General features: G+C 39.9%; 1 protein-coding gene across 1 annotated transcript in view; it reads left to right on the top strand.

The window, feature by feature from the left end:
* PCSK2 (proprotein convertase subtilisin/kexin type 2) overlaps positions 1–23,064 on the top strand; it is a 262,301-nt gene that overhangs the window by 200,533 nt on the left and 38,704 nt on the right. The window contains exon 6 of the mRNA XM_037811924.1: positions 3,127–3,203. Within this exon, the coding sequence (XP_037667852.1) occupies positions 3,127–3,203 (77 nt within the window). The remainder of the gene's footprint in view (positions 1–3,126; positions 3,204–23,064) is intronic.

The following is a 23,064-nucleotide window of genomic DNA, read 5'->3' as shown; positions in this document are numbered from 1 at the left end:
CCACAGACACATTTATCTTTTCCAGCCCATGCAGCCAGCAAGGGAGGCTGTAAATTCCCTATTTGGGTTAGGGGTGTCAGTGCCATAGCAGGTTCTGTCTCCAGTGTCTCAGAAGCTTCCCCATGGATGTTAAAGCAACAGGCAAGATTACCACCAGGTTCCGGAATTCCCATCTTCACCACCAGTTCTCATCGTGTGAGACCAGCTCCCAGCTTCTGAAGTGTAACTTTTGTTGACCTGTGCCTTTTATGGCCACACAGTGCATTGCCTCACATATTACAGTCCAGAAGATTCCTTAATACTCAGTAACTCCCTTGTCCTTTCTTAGCTTAATATACCCACAGGCCATCTGTTCAAAAGGCTTTCCTTCTCCACGGTGCAAACAATAGCCAAACCCATAATTATTAAACTTTCTTGCTAAGAGCAAGTCTAGTCTGGCTTTCTGTGGTGCATTTAAATATTCAGAAATTAAGCCTTAGAATTATTAAATACCAGAGGCTTTTTATCCCTGAACGCAACTTTTTTTCAGAGACAATGAGCCCTTATCAGAAGTTTCTTCCAGAAATAACTTCCAGGGAAGCCCTGAGGTCAGTTTGGATTCATCTCAATCTCCTACACTTTCTGCATGATGGTATAATGATAATTCAAGTTCTTAATGATGACTCTGAATCATCCTGGTGCTGAATCATCAAAGATTAAGTTATGGTCACTAGAGAGCTATTAATTTCTAACGCAAGAAAATAGTCAAATGCATTTTAGAAAGAAGTTAGAGAAACATTCAAACAAAAACAAGCATCTAGCTTAGCCTAGAATGATCAGATCTTTAAATTTATCAACACAATACTTCCCTGCAAAATCCATGTTAATGGCTGTTTTGGAAAATTCCAGGATAATTCAAGACCAGTTTAACTTATTCCTGTATACAAATAATTTTATTGAAGACATTATTTTAATTCAAATCAGTAAATAATGAGGTTTGACTATAAAAGTATTAACAGAACCCTTGCAAAAAAAATTGCTTATTGTTCTTTCTTGTTACGAGCCATTTGATTTTTAGTCAGAAAACATTCAGCCAAACAATAATAACAACTATTTGCCATTCTTAATGCTCGGTATAGACCATTACCCAAGGAATTAAGCATTAGTTATTGACTTAGTTGTATAGACAACGAAAATAGCAAGGGTTTCTAAGTCATCACCCATTTCAACATTCAGAGATGAATTTGACTACAGACAATACATGGCCTTTGCTTGCCCATTCAACTTTCTTCTTGTTATGAAAGTGGTCATAGAGTTCCATGGGTTCTTGGCTACAATACCAAATTCTGCTGTCAGAACTCCCCCCCCCTTCCTCTGTTCCCCACCCAGAGAGGGTCACATCCAGAATCAGGAATCAGAGCCAACAGCCCTCAACCCAGACCACAGGCAATAATCATGAGCCAGAAAGGTGAGCCAGGTGGAAAGCTTGGGAAGCAGGGCAATTACTCAGGAAGCAAACTCAAAGAGGCTTTGGAGAAGACAAGTTCATATCTCAAAATAGTATCCTTCAGAAGAAAACTATGCCAAATCTGAGAGGGTCTTCCAGAGACAGAAATTGCAACCAGATGCAGCATTAAACTTTCAAAAATGAATTAAAGTGGTTTGGGATCCAAGTGGAGAAGAAGGAGCAGAACTGGGGATTGCCGATGATTCTGGTTAGTGGCGACAGGAGGACCTGCATTCCAAAGTCCAGGTGTTGGATGGACACTTAGAATCCGGAATAAAGGAGAGACATGCTCAACACTTGAGCCAAAATGACTGCACCAAATTTCAGGGTGACTCCTGCCCCAGGCACAGCATTTGTTCAAATAAATTGGTATTGCAATTATCATTACACCTACTGGTGAGTAATAGTTCTTTTTCATCCAGCAAAGTCAAATAAAAGTTGATAGAATTTTTCAATTGGCTCTTTAACACTGTGACACTAATATGTTAGGTTTACAAACTAAATTATTTCACAAACTGGTGTTTTACCCCACAAAGGAGTGCAATTCATGAAGATGTCTCAGGATCAATGGAATCGAGAAATACCAGAGCTGCAATATGCATCTAACCCAGTGTATACTGGGGGTCAGAAAGCCATCTTGGGTCTTTATTGCAGACCCCAAAAATAAGGAAGAGGAGAACGAGGTGAGAAGAGAGAAACTTTGCAAAGCTCAGCATCCCTTGGCAAGCAGAGAAGGTAGTGCAGAAGGAATAGATGATACCTGAAATGGTGATAGATCATCTCCCATTATAGACCAAAATAAAAGACAGACCAACTAAGGGCTTACATGTGAAAAATTAAAACATGAAATCACTTAAAGACAATACCGGTGAACATTTAATTGATTGCTGTGGGAAAAACTCTCATTGGGAAAAAATGGAGATGTTGTATTATGTGGAATTTTAAACTTCTAACCAGTTTGTAATTATATATTTATGTGTTTGTTCCTTTGATTGATGCCTGTCTCCTAGACTAGGCTATAAGTTATCCGAGGGCAGGGATGTCACTATTGTATTCCCACACTTAGCAAAGTCTCTGGCATATATTGGACTCCTAATACTTGTTAAAGGAATAATGAGGTCAATATTATAGGCAATGTTACGGCCTTTGTTTGACACCCACAAGGGGATAGGAGACAAGCCATACACCAGTCCGAAGCAGGTAGCTGGGAATGGACCTTCTGCATAAAGCCAGAAACATAAGAGGCTGTTCACCTGTGACATGCGCACTAGAACATTCTGGCCGCCAGAAGGACGTTTTACCATAAGCCCTGGATTCTGAGTAAAGCCCATTTACCCACAAGGGGTACCTTGACTTTAAATGGAAACAGTCTTGGAGAACACAGGGCTTGAATTTGCTAACTCCTTGAGGGTCTGAAATAGCATTGGATGAAGAAACCTGAAAAGGGGCAAACAGGGAGAGCAGAAAGCTCCAAGAACACACTTCAGCTCTGTCACAATCTTACAAGGGCTGATCCAGCCCAGAGCATTAACGTAGCACTCCAGGGAGGGATTGTAAACAGAAAACAGCCACGTTTTGCAGCTTTTCTCTTGACTGTGCCTCTAGCTTTACTGACTAATGAGACGTCTTGTGTTTTTCAGAATGCCGAAGCAAGTTATGACTTTAGCAGCAACGACCCCTATCCTTATCCTCGGTACACAGATGACTGGTTTAACAGGTAAACTGGCCTTCAGGAGCTAACTTTGACTTTAGCTTATGGGATTTCATTTTGCTTTGTTTTCTTTGTAAGACTTGAATATCAACAAAATATTTCAATGATTCACTACGTTGTTATTTCTTAGTGGCTGCATTCTGTAAATTCTTGGGTTTTTCAATGTTACAGTGCTCCTCTAGGATTATCTTTGAACTGTTTTCTTCTGTTGAACTAGGAAATATTTGCCACTTAAGCCTACTAGAGATAAAAGAAAATAGAAATAGGTTCTTCTCAGTCTACTACAAATTGATTTGAAACATTCTAAATTCACTTCATCTGTTGAAACTACTGCAGAGAACTCTTTTTATCCCATGGATCTCTGTATGTATACTTTGAAGTGTTTTTGCTGCAACTTTTTAACAGTCATACAATCCCTTCCAACAAAACCATGACTGTCATTAGCAGAGACTTGAAGTATCACTTGGTATAAAGGTCCCGCCATGTAAAACTACTCAAATGGTCCATCTGAAGGTATGATATTGTTCTTTGGCCTATTTTGCTACTAAACACTTAGGGGCATTCTCTTTTTTCTTCAAGTAAATATCTTGCTTAAATAGTTGATTGCATTTAAGAAAGTATCAAGAAATATATGTGTATGGCTTGCTCACTCAGAGAATACTATCATTTTTAAATCTAGTACTTCCCTATTGTTGATGTCCTCTGGTAAAGTTCGTGAGAACATGTGAACTTATATTAATAGTGTAAAATTATATTATTTGTAGAGCACTTTACCCATTTCCTTTACTTCTCATGGTGACCTAGATGGTAGATAAAGCAAATGTTGTCATTCTCAGTTTAATGATAAGGAAACAGGCTCAGGGAAGTTGTGTGACTTCCCTTGCCAAACAATTAGTATATGTCAGAGCTAAGACTTGAACCCAAGCTTCTAAAGGTTTCTAAGTCCAAAATTGTACTGTTCTTTTTAACCATCATTTTTATTGTAAAACCAGGAAGCATAACTTCCAGAGAGTGGCCAGGGGCATGTTTCCAGTGGATGGGGTAGCTTAGACTCTGTACCTCTAATTAGCAAGTTGACCTGAGAATGTCTGAGGAGGGGATGGGGCACATGAGTTGGGGGGCTTGGCAATTACAGAAAATGGTGGAGGGGGCTGACAATTACAGGAAATGAAGAAAAGAATTAAGAAGAAAATACAATTCAAATCTGTAACATTTCAAAAAGATCATTGCTGTAGCACAATTCACTCTCTTTCAACTTCATCTGTAACCTGCAAATTATGATGCAATCTTTAGAAGTGTGTGTTTCGAGGATAAGTGTGTAAGAACTTTTGACATGAAGTATGTTTTATCCCTATGATTTATGACCATATATCCGAGCATACCCTGAGCAAATAACCCATTTTCAGACACAAGGATATGAAGTAACCAAACTAATCCAGGGGTAATGGCAGTCTGGAACCCTGGGTTGAAAAGGATCAGCACAATTGATTACCACCTGTCTGCATGGGTATCAGAAACGCCAGTAGCAGCTCATGTGCCAACTACTTGCTATCTCTCCGTAGCTAGTAGATCCTAAATGAATCTTTGATAGATTGACCCAGACACAAAAATGTAATAGATGGAATGGGCCTGCCATTTTCTGAACCTAAACACAACCTACCCCAACCAAATCTTCCTGTTTTGTGTGCTGTAAGAGTACTTGTTCTAGTTTGCTAATCCTGCCAGAATGCAAAACACCAGAAATGGATTGGCCTTTATAAATGGGGGTTTATTTGGTTATGCAGTTACAGTCTTAAGGCAACACATCAACAATCGGGTACCTTCACTGGAGGATGGCCAATGGTGTCCAGAAAATCTCTGTTAGCTGAGAAGGCATGTGGCTGGCATCTGCTCCAAAGTTCTGGTTTCAAAAAGGCTTTCTCCCAGGACGTTCCTCTCTAGGCTGCAGTTCCTCAAAAATGTCACTCTTAGTTGTTCTTGGAGTGTTTGTCCTCTCTTAGCTTCTCTGGAGCAAGAGTCTGCTTTCAACGGCCGTCTTCAAACTGTCTCTCATCTGCAGCTACTCTCTCAGCTTCTGTGCTTTCTTCAAAGTGTCCCTCTTGGCTGTAGCAAGTTCTGGGCCTGTGTGGCTCTTTTTAAAGTACTCCAGTAAATCAGTCAAGACCCACCCTGAATGGGTGTGGTCACACCTCCATGGAAACTATCCAGTCAGAGTTCTCACCTACAGTTGGGTGGGTCACATCTCCATGGAAACACTCAATCAAAGAATTACAAACTAATCAACACTGATATGTCCGCCCACACAAGATTATGGTGTTTTGAGGGACATAATACATTCAAACTGGCACAGTAGTCTTACCAAAAAAATCAAGGAGAGGGAACTTCAGGAAGATGATGGAGTAGGGATCTACAAGACTCACTTCCCCTACAAAAACAGCTAGTGGGCAGGCAGAAACTGTCTGAAACAACTGTTCTGGGGCTCTGAAGATGAGGGCAGCACTATACAGCATCCAGGGAAGATTGGGATGAAGACACTAAGAAACTGTGGCTGAAAACTCTGAATAACTCACTCCGTGGCAGCTTCTGATGCCCATCCCCCACCCTCAGGGTGAGCTGCCTCGATCCAGTCCCTGGCTAGCTGCTACAGATGGAGAGGGTTGTGGAAGTTCTCTTTCCCAAGAACTAGGGGGAGAAGAGGGCCATGGCCAAGCACTGATCACAGCATTTGATTGGCAAATTGCTGGATGCTGGCTCTGAACCACTGTTTAAACCCACCCTTGATAGCTTGACAGGGGCGAAGGCAGTGGAGGTCAAAAGACACAGTGCCTCCCTAAGGCTATGGGGAAAGTTTGCTGAAAAGTGCCATCTGCTGGGCAGGCCGGGAAAGTGCAGCTTCGGGGAGCCATCAAAAAGGCTTTTGGGCATCCTTCCAGACCCTCTACCCAGGGCTCTTTGGCACTGGTCTGCAACCCCTTCATGGGTCCCCCACCCTGCTTTGGCTGGAATTACGGAGTGGTAAGGTCCTCTCTGGGGTGACCCTCCTCCCAGAATTTATCCCCCAGACAAAAGAAGCTAGAGGCAATGAAAGGAAAGCACAAAAAATAATATTAATACAGGCAAAGCAAAAACAAACAGAATAGATCAAGATTCCCAGAGAAGGAACAGAGGAAAGGAAGGTTTCTCCTTGGGGTGAAACAATTGCACAAATAGTGCAATTATAAAAACAATACTGCATACCCAGGACAAGAATCAGATGAAGAAGAGCTGAAAAAAATCTGATCAGCTCAACACAGGCAATTCTGAAGGACTAGAATAGATTAAACCAAATGTCAAAGAAGAGCCAGTCAACAATAAAACCCTAGACAAGAGAGAGAAACTTATCTTCAGAGTAAACTCATCAAGAAAATCAGATGCCTAGACATCAACAAAAAATTATAAGCCATACTAAGAAACAGGAAGATATGGCCCAATCAAAGAAAGAAATCAAAATTTTGGAGGAGACACAGAATTTGGAACAACTAAACAAAGATGTTCAAACAAATCTAAATCAATTCAGTGAGATGAAGGAAAATATGTCTAAAGAGATAAAGGATATTAAGAAAATACTAGATGAGCATAAAGAATAATTTCAAAGTATGAAAAGAAACATAACAGAACTTATGGAAATGAAAGGCACAATAGAAGATATTAAAAATACACTAGAGGCTTACAATAGCAGATATTAACAGGCAGAAGAAAGAATCAGTGAACTAGAAGACAGAACAAGTGAAATCTTATAGACATAAAAACAGATAGAGAAAAGAATGGGAAAAAAATTGAGCAGGGTTGCAGGGATTGAAAGAAAGCACAAAACACACAAACATATGCATCATGGGTGTCCCAGAAGGAGAAGAGAAGGGAAAGGGGGCAGAAAGAATATTTGAGGAAATTATGGCTGAAAATTTCCCAAATCTTATTAAAGTCATAAATATACACGTCCAAGAAGCACAACATACTCCAAACAGAATAAATCCTAATAGACCTACTCTGAGATACACAGTAATTGGAATGTCAAATGGCAAAAATGAGAGAGAATGCTGAAAGCAGAAATAAAATAGTGATTTATCACATACAAGGGAACTTCAATAAGATTAAATTCTGATTTCTCATTAAAAAACTATAGAGGTGAGCAGAAGTGGTATGATATATTTAAGGTACTGAAAGAGGAAAACTGCCAGCCAAGCATGCTATATCCAACAAAACTGTCCTTCAAAAATGGGGGAGATTTTACAATATTCACAGATAAACAGAAACTGAGAGAGTCCATTAACAAGAGACCTGGCCTACAAGAAATACTAAAGGCACCTCTGTAGGTTGAAAGAAAAAAAACAGGAGAGAGAGGCTTGGAGGAGAGGATAGAAATGAAGATTATCAGTAAGGTTAACTAAAAGGGCAATAAGAAAGATAAAAGTAAGACATGATATATAAAAACCAGAGGATAAAATGATTGTAGTAAGTACTGCCTTACAGTAATAACATTGAATGTTAGTGTATTAAACTCCCCAGTCAAAAGAAACAGACTGGCAGAATGGATTAAAAAACAAAACAACAACAACAAAAAAAGTATGATCCATCTGCATGCTAGCTACAAGAGACTCACCTTAGACCCAAGGACACAAATAGGTTGAAAGTGAAAGATAGGAGAAAGATATTCCATGAAAATAGTAACCAAAAAAACAGCTGGGGCAGCTACACTAATATCAGACAAAATTGACTCTAAATGCAAAACTGTTATAAGAGACAAAGAAGGTCATTGTATATTAATAAAAGGGGCAATCCACCAAGAAAAAATGGCAATCATAAATATATATATACATGCCTAACCAGGGGTGCCCCAAAATATATGAGGCAAACACTGACAAAACTATAAGGAGAAATAGACATCTCTACAATAATAATTGCTCATCATCCAATAGAACATCTAGACAGAGGTTCAATAAGGAAACACAGAACTGGAACAATATGATAAATGAACTAGACCTAACAGACAGATACAGAACATTGCACCCCAAAACAGCAGGATATACATTCTTCTCAAGTACACATGGATCATTCTCGAGGACAGACCACATGTTGGGTCATAAAACAAGTCTCAATAAATTTTAAAAGACTGAAATTAAACAAAACACTTCCTCTGACCATAATGAAATGAAGCTGGAAATCAATAACAGGTGGAGAACTGGAAAATTCACAAATACATGGAGGTTAAACAACCCATTATTAATCAATCAGTGGGTCAAACAAGAAATTGTGAGAGAATTCAGTAAATATCTTGAGACAAATGAAAATGAGACATCACTTGACCCCACAGAAATAAAAAAGATCATAAAAGGAAACTATGAACAACTGAATGCCAAGAAACTAGATAACTTAATGAAATGGATAATTTTCTAGTCACACAAAAACAGTCCACACTGACTCCAGAAGAAACAGAAGATCTCAACAAAACAATCACAAGTAAAACCTCCCTAAAAAAGAATAGCCAGGACCCGATGAAATCACAGGTGAATTCTACCAATCATTCCAAGAAGAAAAAAATTAATACCAATCCTGCTCAAACTCTTCCAGAAAATTGAAGAGGAAAGAATGTTCCCTAACTCATTCCATGAGGCCAACATAACTCTAATACCAAAACCAGATAAAGATACTACAAGAAAGGAAAATTACAGACCATCTCTCTAATGAATGTAGATGCAAAAATCCCCAGCAAAATACTTGCAAATCAAATCCAACTGCACTTTAAAAGAATTATACGCCATAATCAAGTGGGTTTTAGCCCAGGTATGCAAGGGTGGTTCAATACAAGAAAAATCAATCAGTGTAACACACCACATTAACAAATCAAAGGAGAACCACATGATTATCTTGATTGATGCAGAAAAGGCACTTGACAAAACCTAGCATCCCTTCTTGATAAAAACACTTAAAAAGTTAAGAATAGAAGGAAACTTTTCAACATGATAAAGGGCATATATGAAATACCCACAGCTAACATCGTGCTCAACAGTGAAATACTAAAAGCTTTCCCTCTAAGATATGGAACAAGACAAGGATGCCCACTGTCACCACTGCTATTCAACACTGTTCTAGAAGTTCTAGCTAAAGCAATTAGGCAAGAAAAAGAAATAAAAGTCATCCAAATCATGAGTAGAAAAATGAGGACAAAATTTAAATGAAAAATAGGGTAGGATGGGGGAATGGAATGTTTGGGGTGTTCTTCTTCACTTTTATTTTTATTCTTATTTTTATCTTTTTGGAGTAATGAAAATGTTTAGAAATTGTGGTGATGAATGCACAAGTATATGATGGTACTGTGAACAACTGATTGTACACTGTGGATGATTGTGTGGTATGTGAATATATCTCAGTAAAACTGAATTTTTTAAAAAGGCATCGAAATCAGAAAGGAAGAAGTAACCTTTCCCTATTTGCAAATGTAGAATGGTGCAGCTGCTATGAAGACAGTTTGGTGGTTCCTCAAGAAGCTAAGTAGAGAACTGCCATATGATCTGGCAATCCCACTGCTAGATATACACTCAGAAAAACTGAAAGCAGGGATGCAAACAGACATTTGCACACCAACATTCATAGGATTATTATTCACAATTGCCAAAAGATGGAAACACCCAGGTGTCCATCAACCGATGAATGGATAAACAAAATGTATATACATATGATGGAATATTATGCAGCTGTAAGAAGAAATGAAGTCATAATGCATGTGACTACATGAATGAACCTTGAGGATATTATGTTGAGTGAAATAAATTAGACATATAAGGACAAATACTCTATGACCTCACTAATATGAACTAACTATAACTAGTAAACTCATGGTGTTAAAGTCTAGAACACAGGTCACCAGAAGATAGAATAAGGGCAGAGAATGGGGAGCTGACACTTAATTTGTGCAGAATATGTAATAAGGTTGATTGTAAATGTTTATAAATGGATGGAGGTGATGGGAATTATAGTGAAAGTAATAATAGTGATGATATGTAGGTGCAATTGTGGTTCAAAGGGATAGTTTAGGGTTGGGCATGTCACTAGAAGAAAAGCCAGAGGATGAAACACGAGACTGTATAATATAGCGAACTTTCTTTAGGATGAAAATGTTCAGAATTGATTGTGGTGACATATGCAAAATTCTGTGAATATACTAGAAGACAGTGATTGTACAATTTAGATGGATTGTATGGTTTGTGAATTTATCTCAATGAAACTGCTTTAAAAAAAAAAAAAAAAAGTAAGGCTGCAGCACACCGATGTTCATAGTAGCATTATTCACAATTGCCAAAAGATGGAAACAGCCCAAGTGCCCATCAACTGAGGAGTGGATAAACAAACTTTGTTATATACATATGATGGAATCTTATGCAGCTGTAAGGAGGAGTGAAGTCCTGAGGCATGCAACAATGTGGATGAACCTTGAGGACAGTATGTTGAGTGAAATAAGCCAGACACAAAAGGACAAATATTATAGGGTCTCACTAATATGAATTAATTATAATGAGCAAACTCTGGGAGTTAAAATCTAGAGTATAATTTACCAGGAGATAGAAAGAGGGTAGAGAATGGGCAGATGATGCAATGTACAGGAATTTTTAAAAGGTTGATTGCAAACGTTTGGAAACGGATAGAGGTGATGGTAGCACAATACTTTAAGTGCAGTTAACAGTGGTAAGTGAGAATATAGTTCAAAGGGGAATTCTAGGGTCGAGTATGTCATTAGAAGGAAAGCCGGAGGATAGAAACTGTATAACTGTATAACCTAGCAAAACCTGTTATGGAAGATGATTATGATTAATTATATAAATATAAGAAAGTTCTTACATGAACTAGAACAAATGTAGGTCACTATTACAAGGTGTTAACAATAGGGATGTATATGGGAAAAAATACAATTAATGCAAACTAAGGACTACAGTTAACAGTAACATTGTAACATTCTTTCATCAATTTAACGAAAGCACTATACCAAAGCTAAGCATCAATAATAGGGGGGATAAGGGATTTGGGATTTTATTTTTCCAGAGCAATGAGAATGTTCTCAAATTGATTGTGGTGATGAATGCATAGCCCTGTGATAATACAGGAGTCACTGATTGCACACTTTGGATGATTGTACAGTGCGTGAATAAAGCTCTTTAAAGACAAAAGACTTAAAGACAGTTTGCACTACTGTAGTTTATTCAAAAATCTCTTCCAAATCAGAGACATCCGCTGGGTTCAGCACCTAATTAAGTGCTTCTAATCTAAGGTAGCTGCACATTGGAGTCACCTGGGACTTGGTCTACAACTTTGACTGCACATTGGAATCACCTGAGGAGCTTTAAAAATCACTGATGACTGGGTCCCTCCCCGCAGAGATTCTGATTCAATTAGTCTAGGATATAGCCCAGGTGCAGGGATTTATTTAAAGCATCCCAGGTGATTCTCATATAGGCTACACCTCCTAGGGTTAAGAACCATTCTTCCAGTGTAGTGATAAAATATCCAATAATTCTTGCCCCACGGCAGGTCCAGTCAAGCCAGACTCAAGCCTCACCTCATTTTATCAGTCTCAGAGGAAGCTTGTCTTGGAATTTGCTCCAGCCAAGGGTTCCCCATCTGCCTGGTTGCTCTGTCCTGGTTCCTTCTGACTAGTCCCCTGGGGTTCTGGATTTTGTTCTCTGGGTGATTTTTAGAAGCACGGGGAAGGATCCCCAGGCTGCTAGCCCACAGGCTGCTGCTGTTGCAAACCCACAAGCCAGGAGGTGAGTGCATTTGATCCTCTTGCATTTATTTTGTATCTGTTTAGGTTCTTGGCTCCACATCAGGCTTGATACGGGTCACAGACTCTGCTTGAATTTACTTGTGCTCATGAAACTATTTGTTTAGGTGTGATTCGGTGCCATAAAGATCTTTGAGTGCCTAGTGCCACATTTTCAGGCGAAAAAAAGAGATCCTACCCACACAAAACCCTGCACATAATACACACATTTCACTGGATGGACAGCAGCGATTCTTACCACTTTCCATGCATTCAGTATTCACTGATACCTGCACTTGTTTTTATAAATATATGATATTGTACCTTGGGGAATACCCTGTGTATCCAGCCCTTATGACTTCTTGTTGGGCCTTAAGAAACTGCATGTACATGTAAAAGATAATGTTTTTCTCTACATGTCCATGCTGAACCATGTTCAGTATCTATATGAGAAAAATGCCTAAATTTTTTGTAAAATATTTCCCTAGAAAATTGTGATGTGTCGTATGCATCTGCACACACTGGCAAATGGCAATGGAATGTTAAATTGCCCTGGAGGGGTGGGAAGCAAGGCAAATGTGGCACCACCCTGCTTCTGAAGAGCATGCAATGTCATGAGAGTAGACAAAGGATGCCCAAATCTCTACATTGCTAAAGACAGCCAGGGCTAAAAGAACCAGGATAGCTGATATGTGTTGTGCAGTTACTATGCTTAAAGGGCTTGGCATGTTTTGATTCAGTTCATTATCATAACCCCTCTGAAATAGGTACTATCATTATTATCCTCAATTTGGAAACTGAGGCCCAGAGAGGTTAAGTAACTTGACCAAAATCACACAGCAAGTAAGTGGTAGAGTCAGGATTTGAACCCAGTGAATGGGCTCCAGAACCCATGCTCTTAGCCACTACATTACACTGCCTGTAAAATAAAAGCACTCTGGAGATGGTGAAGAAGGCAAAATTATCTCTTGCTGGGGAAAATGGGAAAGGCTTCCTTGAAGAGGTGGCATTTGGTATAGGATTTGAATGAAGGCAATAGGTAGAGTTGGGGGAGGGGCAAGTGTATTCCGCAGCAAAGCTACAATTTTGCAAAGATGGGGAGGCAGGGAGGAACAGGGCATATACAGGAGGTGGCCTGGATAACTGCAGGAGGCTGCATGCTAAATAGGCTTCACTGAAGAAACAGCATGGAAGGCTTGGACAGGTAGCTAGGAGAAAGGAGAAGCAGAGATTTTGTGGCACAGAAACTGGGCACAGGCATAGACAAGGGGCACAGACAAGAATCATTCTCCCATTACATTCAAAGAACGTTGCTTCCTAGAGGCTCTGGGAGCCTTGAGCCCAGCCCTTGCCCTCAGCTGGCCCAGGGTCTGCTGCCCATCCAGAGGGAGCCTCTCCCAGTTGGGCAGCCACCACGGCATGCCATGGGCACTTCAGGTTTCCTCTTCTTGGAGTGGGCTCCGAATCTGATGCCCCATCCCTGTCCAGCAGACCTGAGGCTCTTGAGAAATGCTCATTTCGGCAAACACTGAGCCACCAATAAAGGGCTGATTGATGCTGACCAGCAGTGGGCCTGTCACTGTTGACCATTCCAGCCCTGCTGCCTGCCACAGAGGCCAGTTAGGAACTTGGAAGCAGTTGCGGCACAGGCAAAGGCAGCTGGCACAGGAAAGGAGCAAACAAGTGCACTGCAAGGGACTCAAGTAAAAGGCTCCCTGTGTCTGGGAAACCAAGTCCACTAGCAGTGTACCTCTTCTGTCCTTTCCTGACCCTTTAAATCCTCATTTCATCTCCTTAATCTATGCTTACTCGTTTTCCTTTAAGTGAGCATTTCTCTTTAAAAGAACATATTTAAAACTCCAGGCCAAGGGCCCTTTAAGAAAGTAAACCTCATTTATATGCAGAACTGCCCTGTGCTTGATTTGATTTTGTAGGATTGTTCCTTTTTAAGCAGAGCAAGTATATTTATTCTCCTGTGAACCATTTAATAATTGCATGCAGTATCTGAGCTCCGGGGATATATTTGCAACACATTTGTGAAATTGGCAAAAGGAATGTGTAATTCCCTCATGGCTTGCAATCAGAGAAATGCAGATGACCAAACAGAATAGTAGGAAGAACAACCCAAATTGCAAAAGGTAGAAAATAACACACATTAAATGAGCATCGGTGATGTGCAAAACAGATACAACTAAATTTGCTGTGATGTATCAGGATCTAGCATCACCTTTTTTTCTTTGCTGGCACTCAATAAATATTGATTGGCTGGTTGATGGTGGGTGGCAGGCATTTGCAGCCATGCCAAGCTGTTAAGTGGCCTTGACAACTGTCCGTTTTAGGGATGCCTGCTTTTCACCAGGTTTGCAGCCCACACTTTGTCAATAATCTTCCAGCCACGCTTGGGTTTGGGTCAATGTTTGGTGATGCATTGCTGATCTGTATTCTATTACTGTGCTGTTGTCCATAAAAATCCCTCTTGCATAGCATTTCTCTGACAGGCATTCACCGCAGAAATGTCATGCCCACCATCAGCAATATATGTGGAGCATCACAGGGTACAGCATGCTCTATCTATTAAAACCTAAAGAGTAAGAAATTCTGGATTAGATGCAATCCCTGGCTGCATGAGTTTACTATAAATTCAGGAAGAGAAAAGGCATTTATTACTCAAGCAACCAAAGTAGGGGGAATATGCAGGTTATAAAATGGATGCAGAAGAACATTTATATCTCTGTGAGCTAATTTGATGGATAGCATTAGTTAAACCTTCAAATAAGAAAGATTTTCAGTGATTAACTTTTTTTTCCTTATTAAAAGTCATTTTTCATTTTAAAGAACACTAAGCAACAGACCAAAGAAGAACATGCGAGAAAAATTGCCCTCTCTGGTTGACTGTTTCCACGCTGATGTAAACTGATACTTTACCCTGGTGACACAATGGTTTAAAAATAGATGAACATCTTTCCTTACTGTCTTTATGGGCTAATTCTGAAATCCCCTCCTAGATGATAAAATTCAAACTGCTTTCAAAGACCTCGTCTAACTTTTCATGTGAGCTTTGAAACGACGTCATAAGCTGACATTAGCTCAAAGTTTGCAGCTTGCAACCAACCTCTCTGTGTTCAAACCAGACCACAGTAAAACCCAACAGAGCTTAATTTTGTTAGCTATTCTGAATCACTCGAGAAACACTGCAAAGTCTTTTATTTCTATTCACCTACTTGGATTAGACGAGCCGTCATTATTTTAATTTTCCTATTGGCTAAAAATAAATAGACATAATACAGATTTGGAGGTTATGGAGAAAATTATAAAGATTGTAAAAAATATCAATATATTGGCATAATCATTTCTACTTTGGAAGCGAATGTGCATTCCATGTAAAGGGAGTGGATGGTCCTCAGCTTGCAATAATTACTTTTTTCTTAAGAGAGAAAAATAGAGCAGATTATGATGGACAAATTATTGTTAAGTTAACCACTTGATTTGGGAAAAATGATCCCTGGATTTGTTTCCTTATCTGTTACATGGGATTAAAACTTGCACCTTGAAGGCTTGTGTTAGGGATTAGTGACATATATAGGACATTGATACGGAGCAGGACACATGGTAGACATTCCATGAATGGGATACGACTGGGAAACTCAATGAAAGGATTTCTGCAGGAACTAAGTCAAGGATTCTCCAACTAGACAGAAAACTAAGTGAACTTAGACCAAAGGAATTAATAGATGGCCAGACCATTCATTCACCCATCTTTCTCAAATATTCACTCTCTCATCAGAGCTTCTGACAGAAACTAGATGACAGTTCAAAGTTAAACTTTCTGTCAAGACTCTAGTGCCTGTGTTTCTGCACTGCTGATTGAAAAAGGAGTATATCTTTGCCAGTTTGGATATATTATGTCCCCCTGAAAGCCATATTTTTTAAAGCAATCTTGGGGGGGGCAGATATATTAGTGTTGATTAGGTTGGAATCTTTTGATTGTTTCCATGGAGTTGTGACTCAATCAACTGTGGGCAAAACATTTGATTAAATTATTTTCATGGAGATATGGAGCCTGCCCATTCAAGATGGTTCTTGATTTCATCACTGGAGTCCTATAAAAGAGCTCACAAACAGAAGCTCAGAGCAGCTGAGAATGACATTTTGGAGAGAAGCTAAGAGCTAACACTGATGCTGATGCTTTGGAGATGCTAGCCCAGAATTTGCTCCAGAGAAGCTGAGAGAGACAAGCCTAGAGACATTTTGGAGAAAACCATTTTGAAACCAGAACTCGGGAGCAGATGCCAGTCACGTGCTTCCCAGTTAACAGAGGTTTTCCGGAGGCCAACGGCCTTTCTTCAGTGAAGGTATCCTATTGATGCCTTAGTTTGGACACTCTTATGGCCTTAGGACTGTAACTTTGTAACCAAAGAAACCCCCTTTATAGAAGCCAATCCATAATGCATAATGGCAGCATTAGCAAACCAGAACAATATCCAAAGATAGCTTAAATGCATACGGCAAGGTTGATCTATTAGGAAAATTTAAAAGCCCAGCATCTGACCTAAGAAAAAAGAGCCTCTTCACTTCTGCAGAAAGGATTGAGCACTTGTCAGAAGCCCCAGGGTTTTCCACCAGAAGCACATTTGCACAGCTCACCTCCATAAACCAGTAGTCTCTTGGGACCCCAAAGTTTTACCCTATAGAAGTCATTGAGTATTATTTAGCAAACATGGTAGGTGGCAAACTAGTTGGGTAATCTCTGAATTTCAGCTCTAATAAGTCTAACATAGAAACTTCTATCTCTAAACACATGGCTGAAAAGACTGCACCTGGTCCACTGTGGGACTTGATTCTTATAGGGTCCATTAAAATTCCTAAGAGCTCATTCTGGAGAGACCAGAGGACAAAGATAGCCTCATGTCCTAAAACTTAGCCAATTTGCCCACTTGTTTGCTGCCCGAGTCTGCCTTATGCTCCATATGTCTGTGAATCAGAAGCTCTGAAATATTATTATAAGGCATAGATTTTAGACATGGAACTAAGGAATCAACTGAAGCAACAAACCAGAGGACCAATAGCCAGGGAGGGAAAGAGAATGAAGAGGGCAAAAATCTAGCCTGGACATAGTTGAAGAGGTAATTATTGATCTGAAGATACCACTATTTATCAAAAAACCTACAGTAAACATCATTCTTAATGGTGAAACTTTGATAGCATTATCTTTATGTCTGGAACAAGATAAAAATGCAAACAATCATCTTCTACTCACCACTATCCTACCTCTGCTAGCCAATTCAATAGTTAAATCTAAGGAATCTAAGAAAAGATATCTGAGAATGTTAAGGGGAAAATTATAGGACTTAGAAAGACATGAAATAACTATGAATTAATAGAGAGACATACCAAGTTCATGGATAGGAAGATGGAACAATATAAAGCAGCCGAATTGATCTACTAACTCAGCATAATTTAAATTAAAGTCCCAACAGTTCTTTCCAATGGAACTTAACAAACTGATCCTAAAATTGATGTGAAAAAGCAAAGGGCTGAGGATAGAAGACAAAGAAAAAGGAGGAAGAAGAGTCAGAAAAGGAGGAGAAGAAGGATGAAAATGAAGACAAAAAAGAAACAAAGGAGAAGATCAGTAAGAACAACAAGATGGGAAACTCTCTTTCAGATATCAAAATATAAGGCCATAATAATTATGGGAGTGTAGGGTTAGCACAGGGAGAGAAAAAAGGATCAAAGAAATAGAATAGAGTGCTTAGAAACAGACTCTCACATAAAAATAAGCTTGACATATGATCAAAATAACAAAAACAACAAGGAAAGGATGGGATAATTATTCAGTAAATGTGTTAGTTTTCTTATGGAAGAAATGAGGTGTCTACATCTGATACTGAGCCTAAATAAATTCCAGGAGGATTAGGCCTTGTATTAGTTAGGGTTCTCTAGAGAAACAGAATCAATGAAAGATATCTATGAATATAACATTTATAGAAGTGTCTCACGCAACTGTGGGGATGCATGAGTCCAAATTCCATAGGGCAGGCAGCTGAACTGGCAACTCCAATGAAGACGTTTGATGAACTCAGGAAATGAACTGGCAACTTCGACGAACTCCTCAGGAAACGCTTCACTGGTCAGCCGAAGAAAAAGGGAAGGTCCTCTATCTGTCTCAGTTAAAAGTCTTCAACTGATTGATTGGATTAAATCCAGCCAACTGCATTCTCTCATTGTGGAAGACGTGCCCTTCATTGACATCCTAAGTCACAGCTGCAGCCAATTGACTGATGACTTAATAAACCAGCCTTTTGGTTTATTAACCAGTCATAAACGTCTTCGCAGCCATCGTTAGCCAGTGCTTGCTTGACCAGTCACCTGGCCAAGTTGACACATGAACCTAACCATCACAGTCCACCCCTTGTCAACTTGGCAGTTATACACATCACCTAAAACCATACTTTATCTCTAAGTAGGAAACAATAACAGATATATATTTTGTCTAATAATACTCCACTGTGCAGTGTACATCTGGAAATGCACGAAATCTCTCCAGAATAGAGTACAAGTCCTTGGGTGACATTAACTCTTAAAATTGGCCAAGTTGACACATGAACCTAACCATCACAGGCCTAAAAGTGTATAAATCTTTTATAATAAAATATAGAAAAACATCTTTATGATCCTGGGGTAGGAATGTAGTTCTTAAACAAGACAATAAAACACACACACACACACACACACACACACACACACACACACACACACAAGGAAAAGGAAAAGATTGATAAATCTGAGTATGTTAAAATTAAACACTTTTGTCAACAAAAGTCCCAGAAAACAAAAGTGAAAGACAAGCCACAGACTCGGGGAAGATATATACTACAAGTTTTATTCAAAAAAGGATTGATACCCAAACTTTATAAAGAACTGCTACAAATCAATGAAAAAAAGATAATTCAACAGAATAAATGGACCATGGGTATGAAAAGGTGATTCACAGAAGACAAAACCCGAGCCAATTAACATCTGAAAAGATGTTCAACCTTGCTAGTCATCAGAGAAATGCAAAATGAACCAATTCACACCAAATGAAATAGAGAAAATGGTAAAGTCTGGCAACACTAAATATTGGCAAGGATGTTGAGAAACATAATTCTCCCACTGTGCAAGAGACAGTATGTACCCATACAACCGATGTCCACACCTACATGTGTAACCCAGAGATACTCTCCCACATGTGTACCAAGGAAATAATACACAAGAATGTCTATTTCTGAATTATTTGTAATAGCAAAAAAAATTACAAACAACCTGAGCGGCTTTTGTTAAGAGTTTGAATAAATTTTGCAGTATATTTATAAATGGACTGCTACATGGCACTGAAAATGAATGAACCAGAGTTCATGGATAAAATCTGAGCAAATAAAGCAAATTTTAGATAGATCGTGTATTATGAAACATTATATAGAATTTGAAAACAAGAAAATAGTGGCATATTTGCTTCTGCATATGTTTATAAAGTAATCACATAAAAACATGCATGAGCATTATAAGCTTGAAATTTAGAGTGTTCGTTAGTCATATTTAGTGGTCACCTCTGGGGAAACAAAAAAGGAATGGCCGCAGGGAGGGTACATGGGACTTCAATTGCATCTATGAAGATTTATTTCTTAAAAAAAATCTTAAGTATGGAAAATATTAGACTTTGATAGACCCAGGTGGTGGACCATATGATTTTCATTGTGTTAATCACTGAATTTTTCAGTATTTGAAATATTTCATAATTTCAAAACTTGTTTAAATAATTAATTTGTTTTAAATGAGCCAAAATGGAAACACCTATTGTCAGCCAGGCCCACACCAGCCTGGAAGCATGCATCTTAAATCCACACATGGCAAAAGTCCATCATACACACTGCACAACTCTAGAAAAAAGGCAGAGGAATATAATACAACCAGACCAAACAGCCATTTTTTCCATTCATCAAGGACTGCTTTGGTCTGTTCCCTGTCACCCAGATATCTTTTTAGTATCTATGACTCCCTTGGAATTAGTTTATTCCATATACTTATTTGAATTCCTCCTTCCTTCATAAAAGGTATAGAGTAGCATCTAACAATATTGTAGAACCGTTCAGTAAGAATAAAATTAAAATATGCTGGTTCAGGTTATTCCAGCAGCTGTACAAATCAACACCCCAAATCTTAGTGACTTAACACAATAAAAGTTTATTCATCATTCGCCTACCTGTCCGCGCAGGTGTTCCCAGCGGAAGGGCTCTCCTCCAAGCAGGGATTTGGGGATTCAGACTCTGTCTATCTTTCACACGTGGTTTCCGAAGTTGCCTGCTTGTCCTCATCAAATTACCTAAGGGGAAAGAGCATCAACAATCCCTCCTGGTTGGTTTTCATGGGCCTTGCATCCCCTCTGCTCATGTTCCTTAAGCTTTAATTGCCACGTTGCCACATACAAGCAAGGGGGGCTGGGAGAGTTAGTCTAACTGGATTCCAGAAAGAGGAGAAAATGAGTTTGATGAGCAGTTAGCATTCTCTGCCACCAACAAAAACCATGTCATAAAGCAAGAGACCGTGCTGCCCCAGAAAACCTAGGCCTATGCTACTGCAAATGATTGTGCTAAAGAACTGGTTAAACTTTTTATCTGCACATTTCCAATATCCTCAGCCAGACTAAAACTCTTTGGAGCCAGGGGCAGATGATAGTTCACCATCATGTGCAGAGCAGGAATTTGGAAGCAGCAGACCTGGGTTTGAATTCTGCTCGGGAATTCAATTAGGGACGTTAACTAACATCTCTGTGCCTCAGTTTCCTCATCCTTAAAATGTGGATAATAAGGTGGTTGTGAGGATTAAGTAAGATGATGATGTAGCACTCTCAATGTGCCCAACCTGTAAGAGGTAATAAGTGACAGTCGTCATATTCTTATTGCCTAATACATCTTAGGCTATCCCCAAAATGTAGTATATACTAGAACATGCTTTGGGCTGAAAAAGCCAAGAGGGATAACCAAATTGCTTTAGTGAGAAGGCCATCAATGAGGAAGGCAAGGGATGTGCCTGGGCTATGAGTAGCTGGCTGTCACTCTGAAGATCCTAGGATTGGGGGACACGGGAACCTCAGGTTTTCATTTGGACACCCCAGCAGCCACTGCAGGCTACTTCAGGAAGGCCCCAAAGAAGTCTTGAGACATCTAGTTGAGTCCAAATTTGAGCCCTAACCCCGACAGGTTAACCACGGGTTGTCCCTCTAGCCTTGCTTATCCATTGTATCAGTTATCTCTTGCCACAATAATGCTGCATAACAAACCACCCCACAACTTAAGTAGCTTGAAACAGTAAGCACTGATAATTGCTCAGAAGTCTCCAAGTCAGCTGGACAGTTCTGCTGAAATGGACCAGGCTTGGCTTATCTCGGCTGGCTCGCCCATGTACCCATGGTCACCTAGCTGAGGTCATGGGTGGCTGAGGGCTTACTGGGTTGGGATGGGACCTCATTCACATGTCTGGAGGACAGATGGCTGTTGGCTGAGATGACAGACATGCCTGGGTGACGTATCATTCGTCACCCAATAGGCTAGCCTAGGGTTGCTCACTTGGTGCCTGCAAGGCCTCTTAAGGCCGAGGCTCATCACATCTGGCACATTCTTCAGGGCAAAGCAAGTCGCAAGACCAGTCCAGACTTAAGGGACAGGGAAATAGACTTCACCTCTTCATGGGCAGAGCTACAAAATCACATTGCCGAGGGCATGGACCCAGGAAAGAGTGGTAGATGGTGGCCATTTTACAATCCAGCACACCCAAGACCTCCTGTCACTTCCCTTCCATTTACCTTCTTGAGAAGGAGGCTGAGTGAGCAGCAGATACTTGTCCTTCTCCCCTTAACCTATTTCTCCTTCTAACAGGCTTTTTTTTTTTACTCTAGAGGCATGAGGGAGTTCCTGAAAATTCTTAAGAAAGTAAAGTGACCAAAATGAAAATGGATTTGTGGGAAAATTTTCCCAACATTCCAAGGAGCAAGTGCCTCTGCCTGAGACGATTAGGAAGGCAGTCAAATGAAGAGAAGGGCAGACATTCTAGGCAATGGGAACAGAACACAAAAGGTCCAGGGTTGTGAAAAGACGTGGTGTCATGAACAATTATAGGGAGCCTCCATTAGTTGCTCATAATTAATAAGCATCGCCTATTTTAGCAATGAAATGTTTCTTCCCATATGTTCCTCTGGTGAGCCCATGACATCCATCTCCCTACTTAAAGGCCAAAACTAAGGAAAGGGATGCATTATTCAATGTCTTCAATTTCTTCAGACCATTTCACACGCATGTGTCCTCCAGTAAGCAGTTAAGTTTTCCATAAATCTTTTAACACAAGGGCCTGACCTTTACACTGACTACAAGTTTTACTTATGTAGATTAAGCAGGTTGCAGCCTGGTTCCAAAGAGAGTGTTGAGCCCATGAGATACACAGCTTTTGTGGAGGCAGGATTTACTCTCACTCATATAGAGAAAGGAAAATGATTTTTTTTTCAATCCTTGAATATGATTTTTAAGGGCTGATGCAATAGCTTTGCTTGCCCCGAAAAGGATGCCCCAAATGGTACACTAGTTGACACTGCAGAAATCAAAATTTTCTAGGGAAATGCAGCAAATAAGCTTCTTCACCTACATTTCCTTTATTGTGAGTCAGAGTTTGAACAGTGAGTGGAGAGACTGGCTCATTGCTAGCCCCTCCAGAAGGCTGTGTTCACCCTGTTCACTGGATGTGGGAGTGTGACCTCTTTAATCCTCCAGCTTCCCCATGGACCATGAAAATGGACTTCTCAGGGCTGAAGCCAGCAGTTTCCAAAGCTTTGAGGCATTTGCATCTTCCACATCTTAAATCCTGTCTGGGCACCCAGGGGAGTGAATCTCCCTGGCAACGTGGAATATGACTCCCGGGGAGGAATGTAGACCCGGCATCGTGGGACGGAGAACATCTTCTTGACCAAAAGGGGGATGTGAAAGGAAATGAAATAAGCTTCAATAGCAGAGAGATTCCAAAAGGAGCCGAGAGGTCACTCTGGTGGGC

This window comes from Choloepus didactylus, chromosome 19 (assembly GCF_015220235.1).
Source record: "Choloepus didactylus isolate mChoDid1 chromosome 19, mChoDid1.pri, whole genome shotgun sequence".
NCBI lineage: Eukaryota > Metazoa > Chordata > Mammalia > Pilosa > Megalonychidae > Choloepus > Choloepus didactylus.
This window is presented reverse-complemented; position numbering and strand designations above follow the sequence as displayed.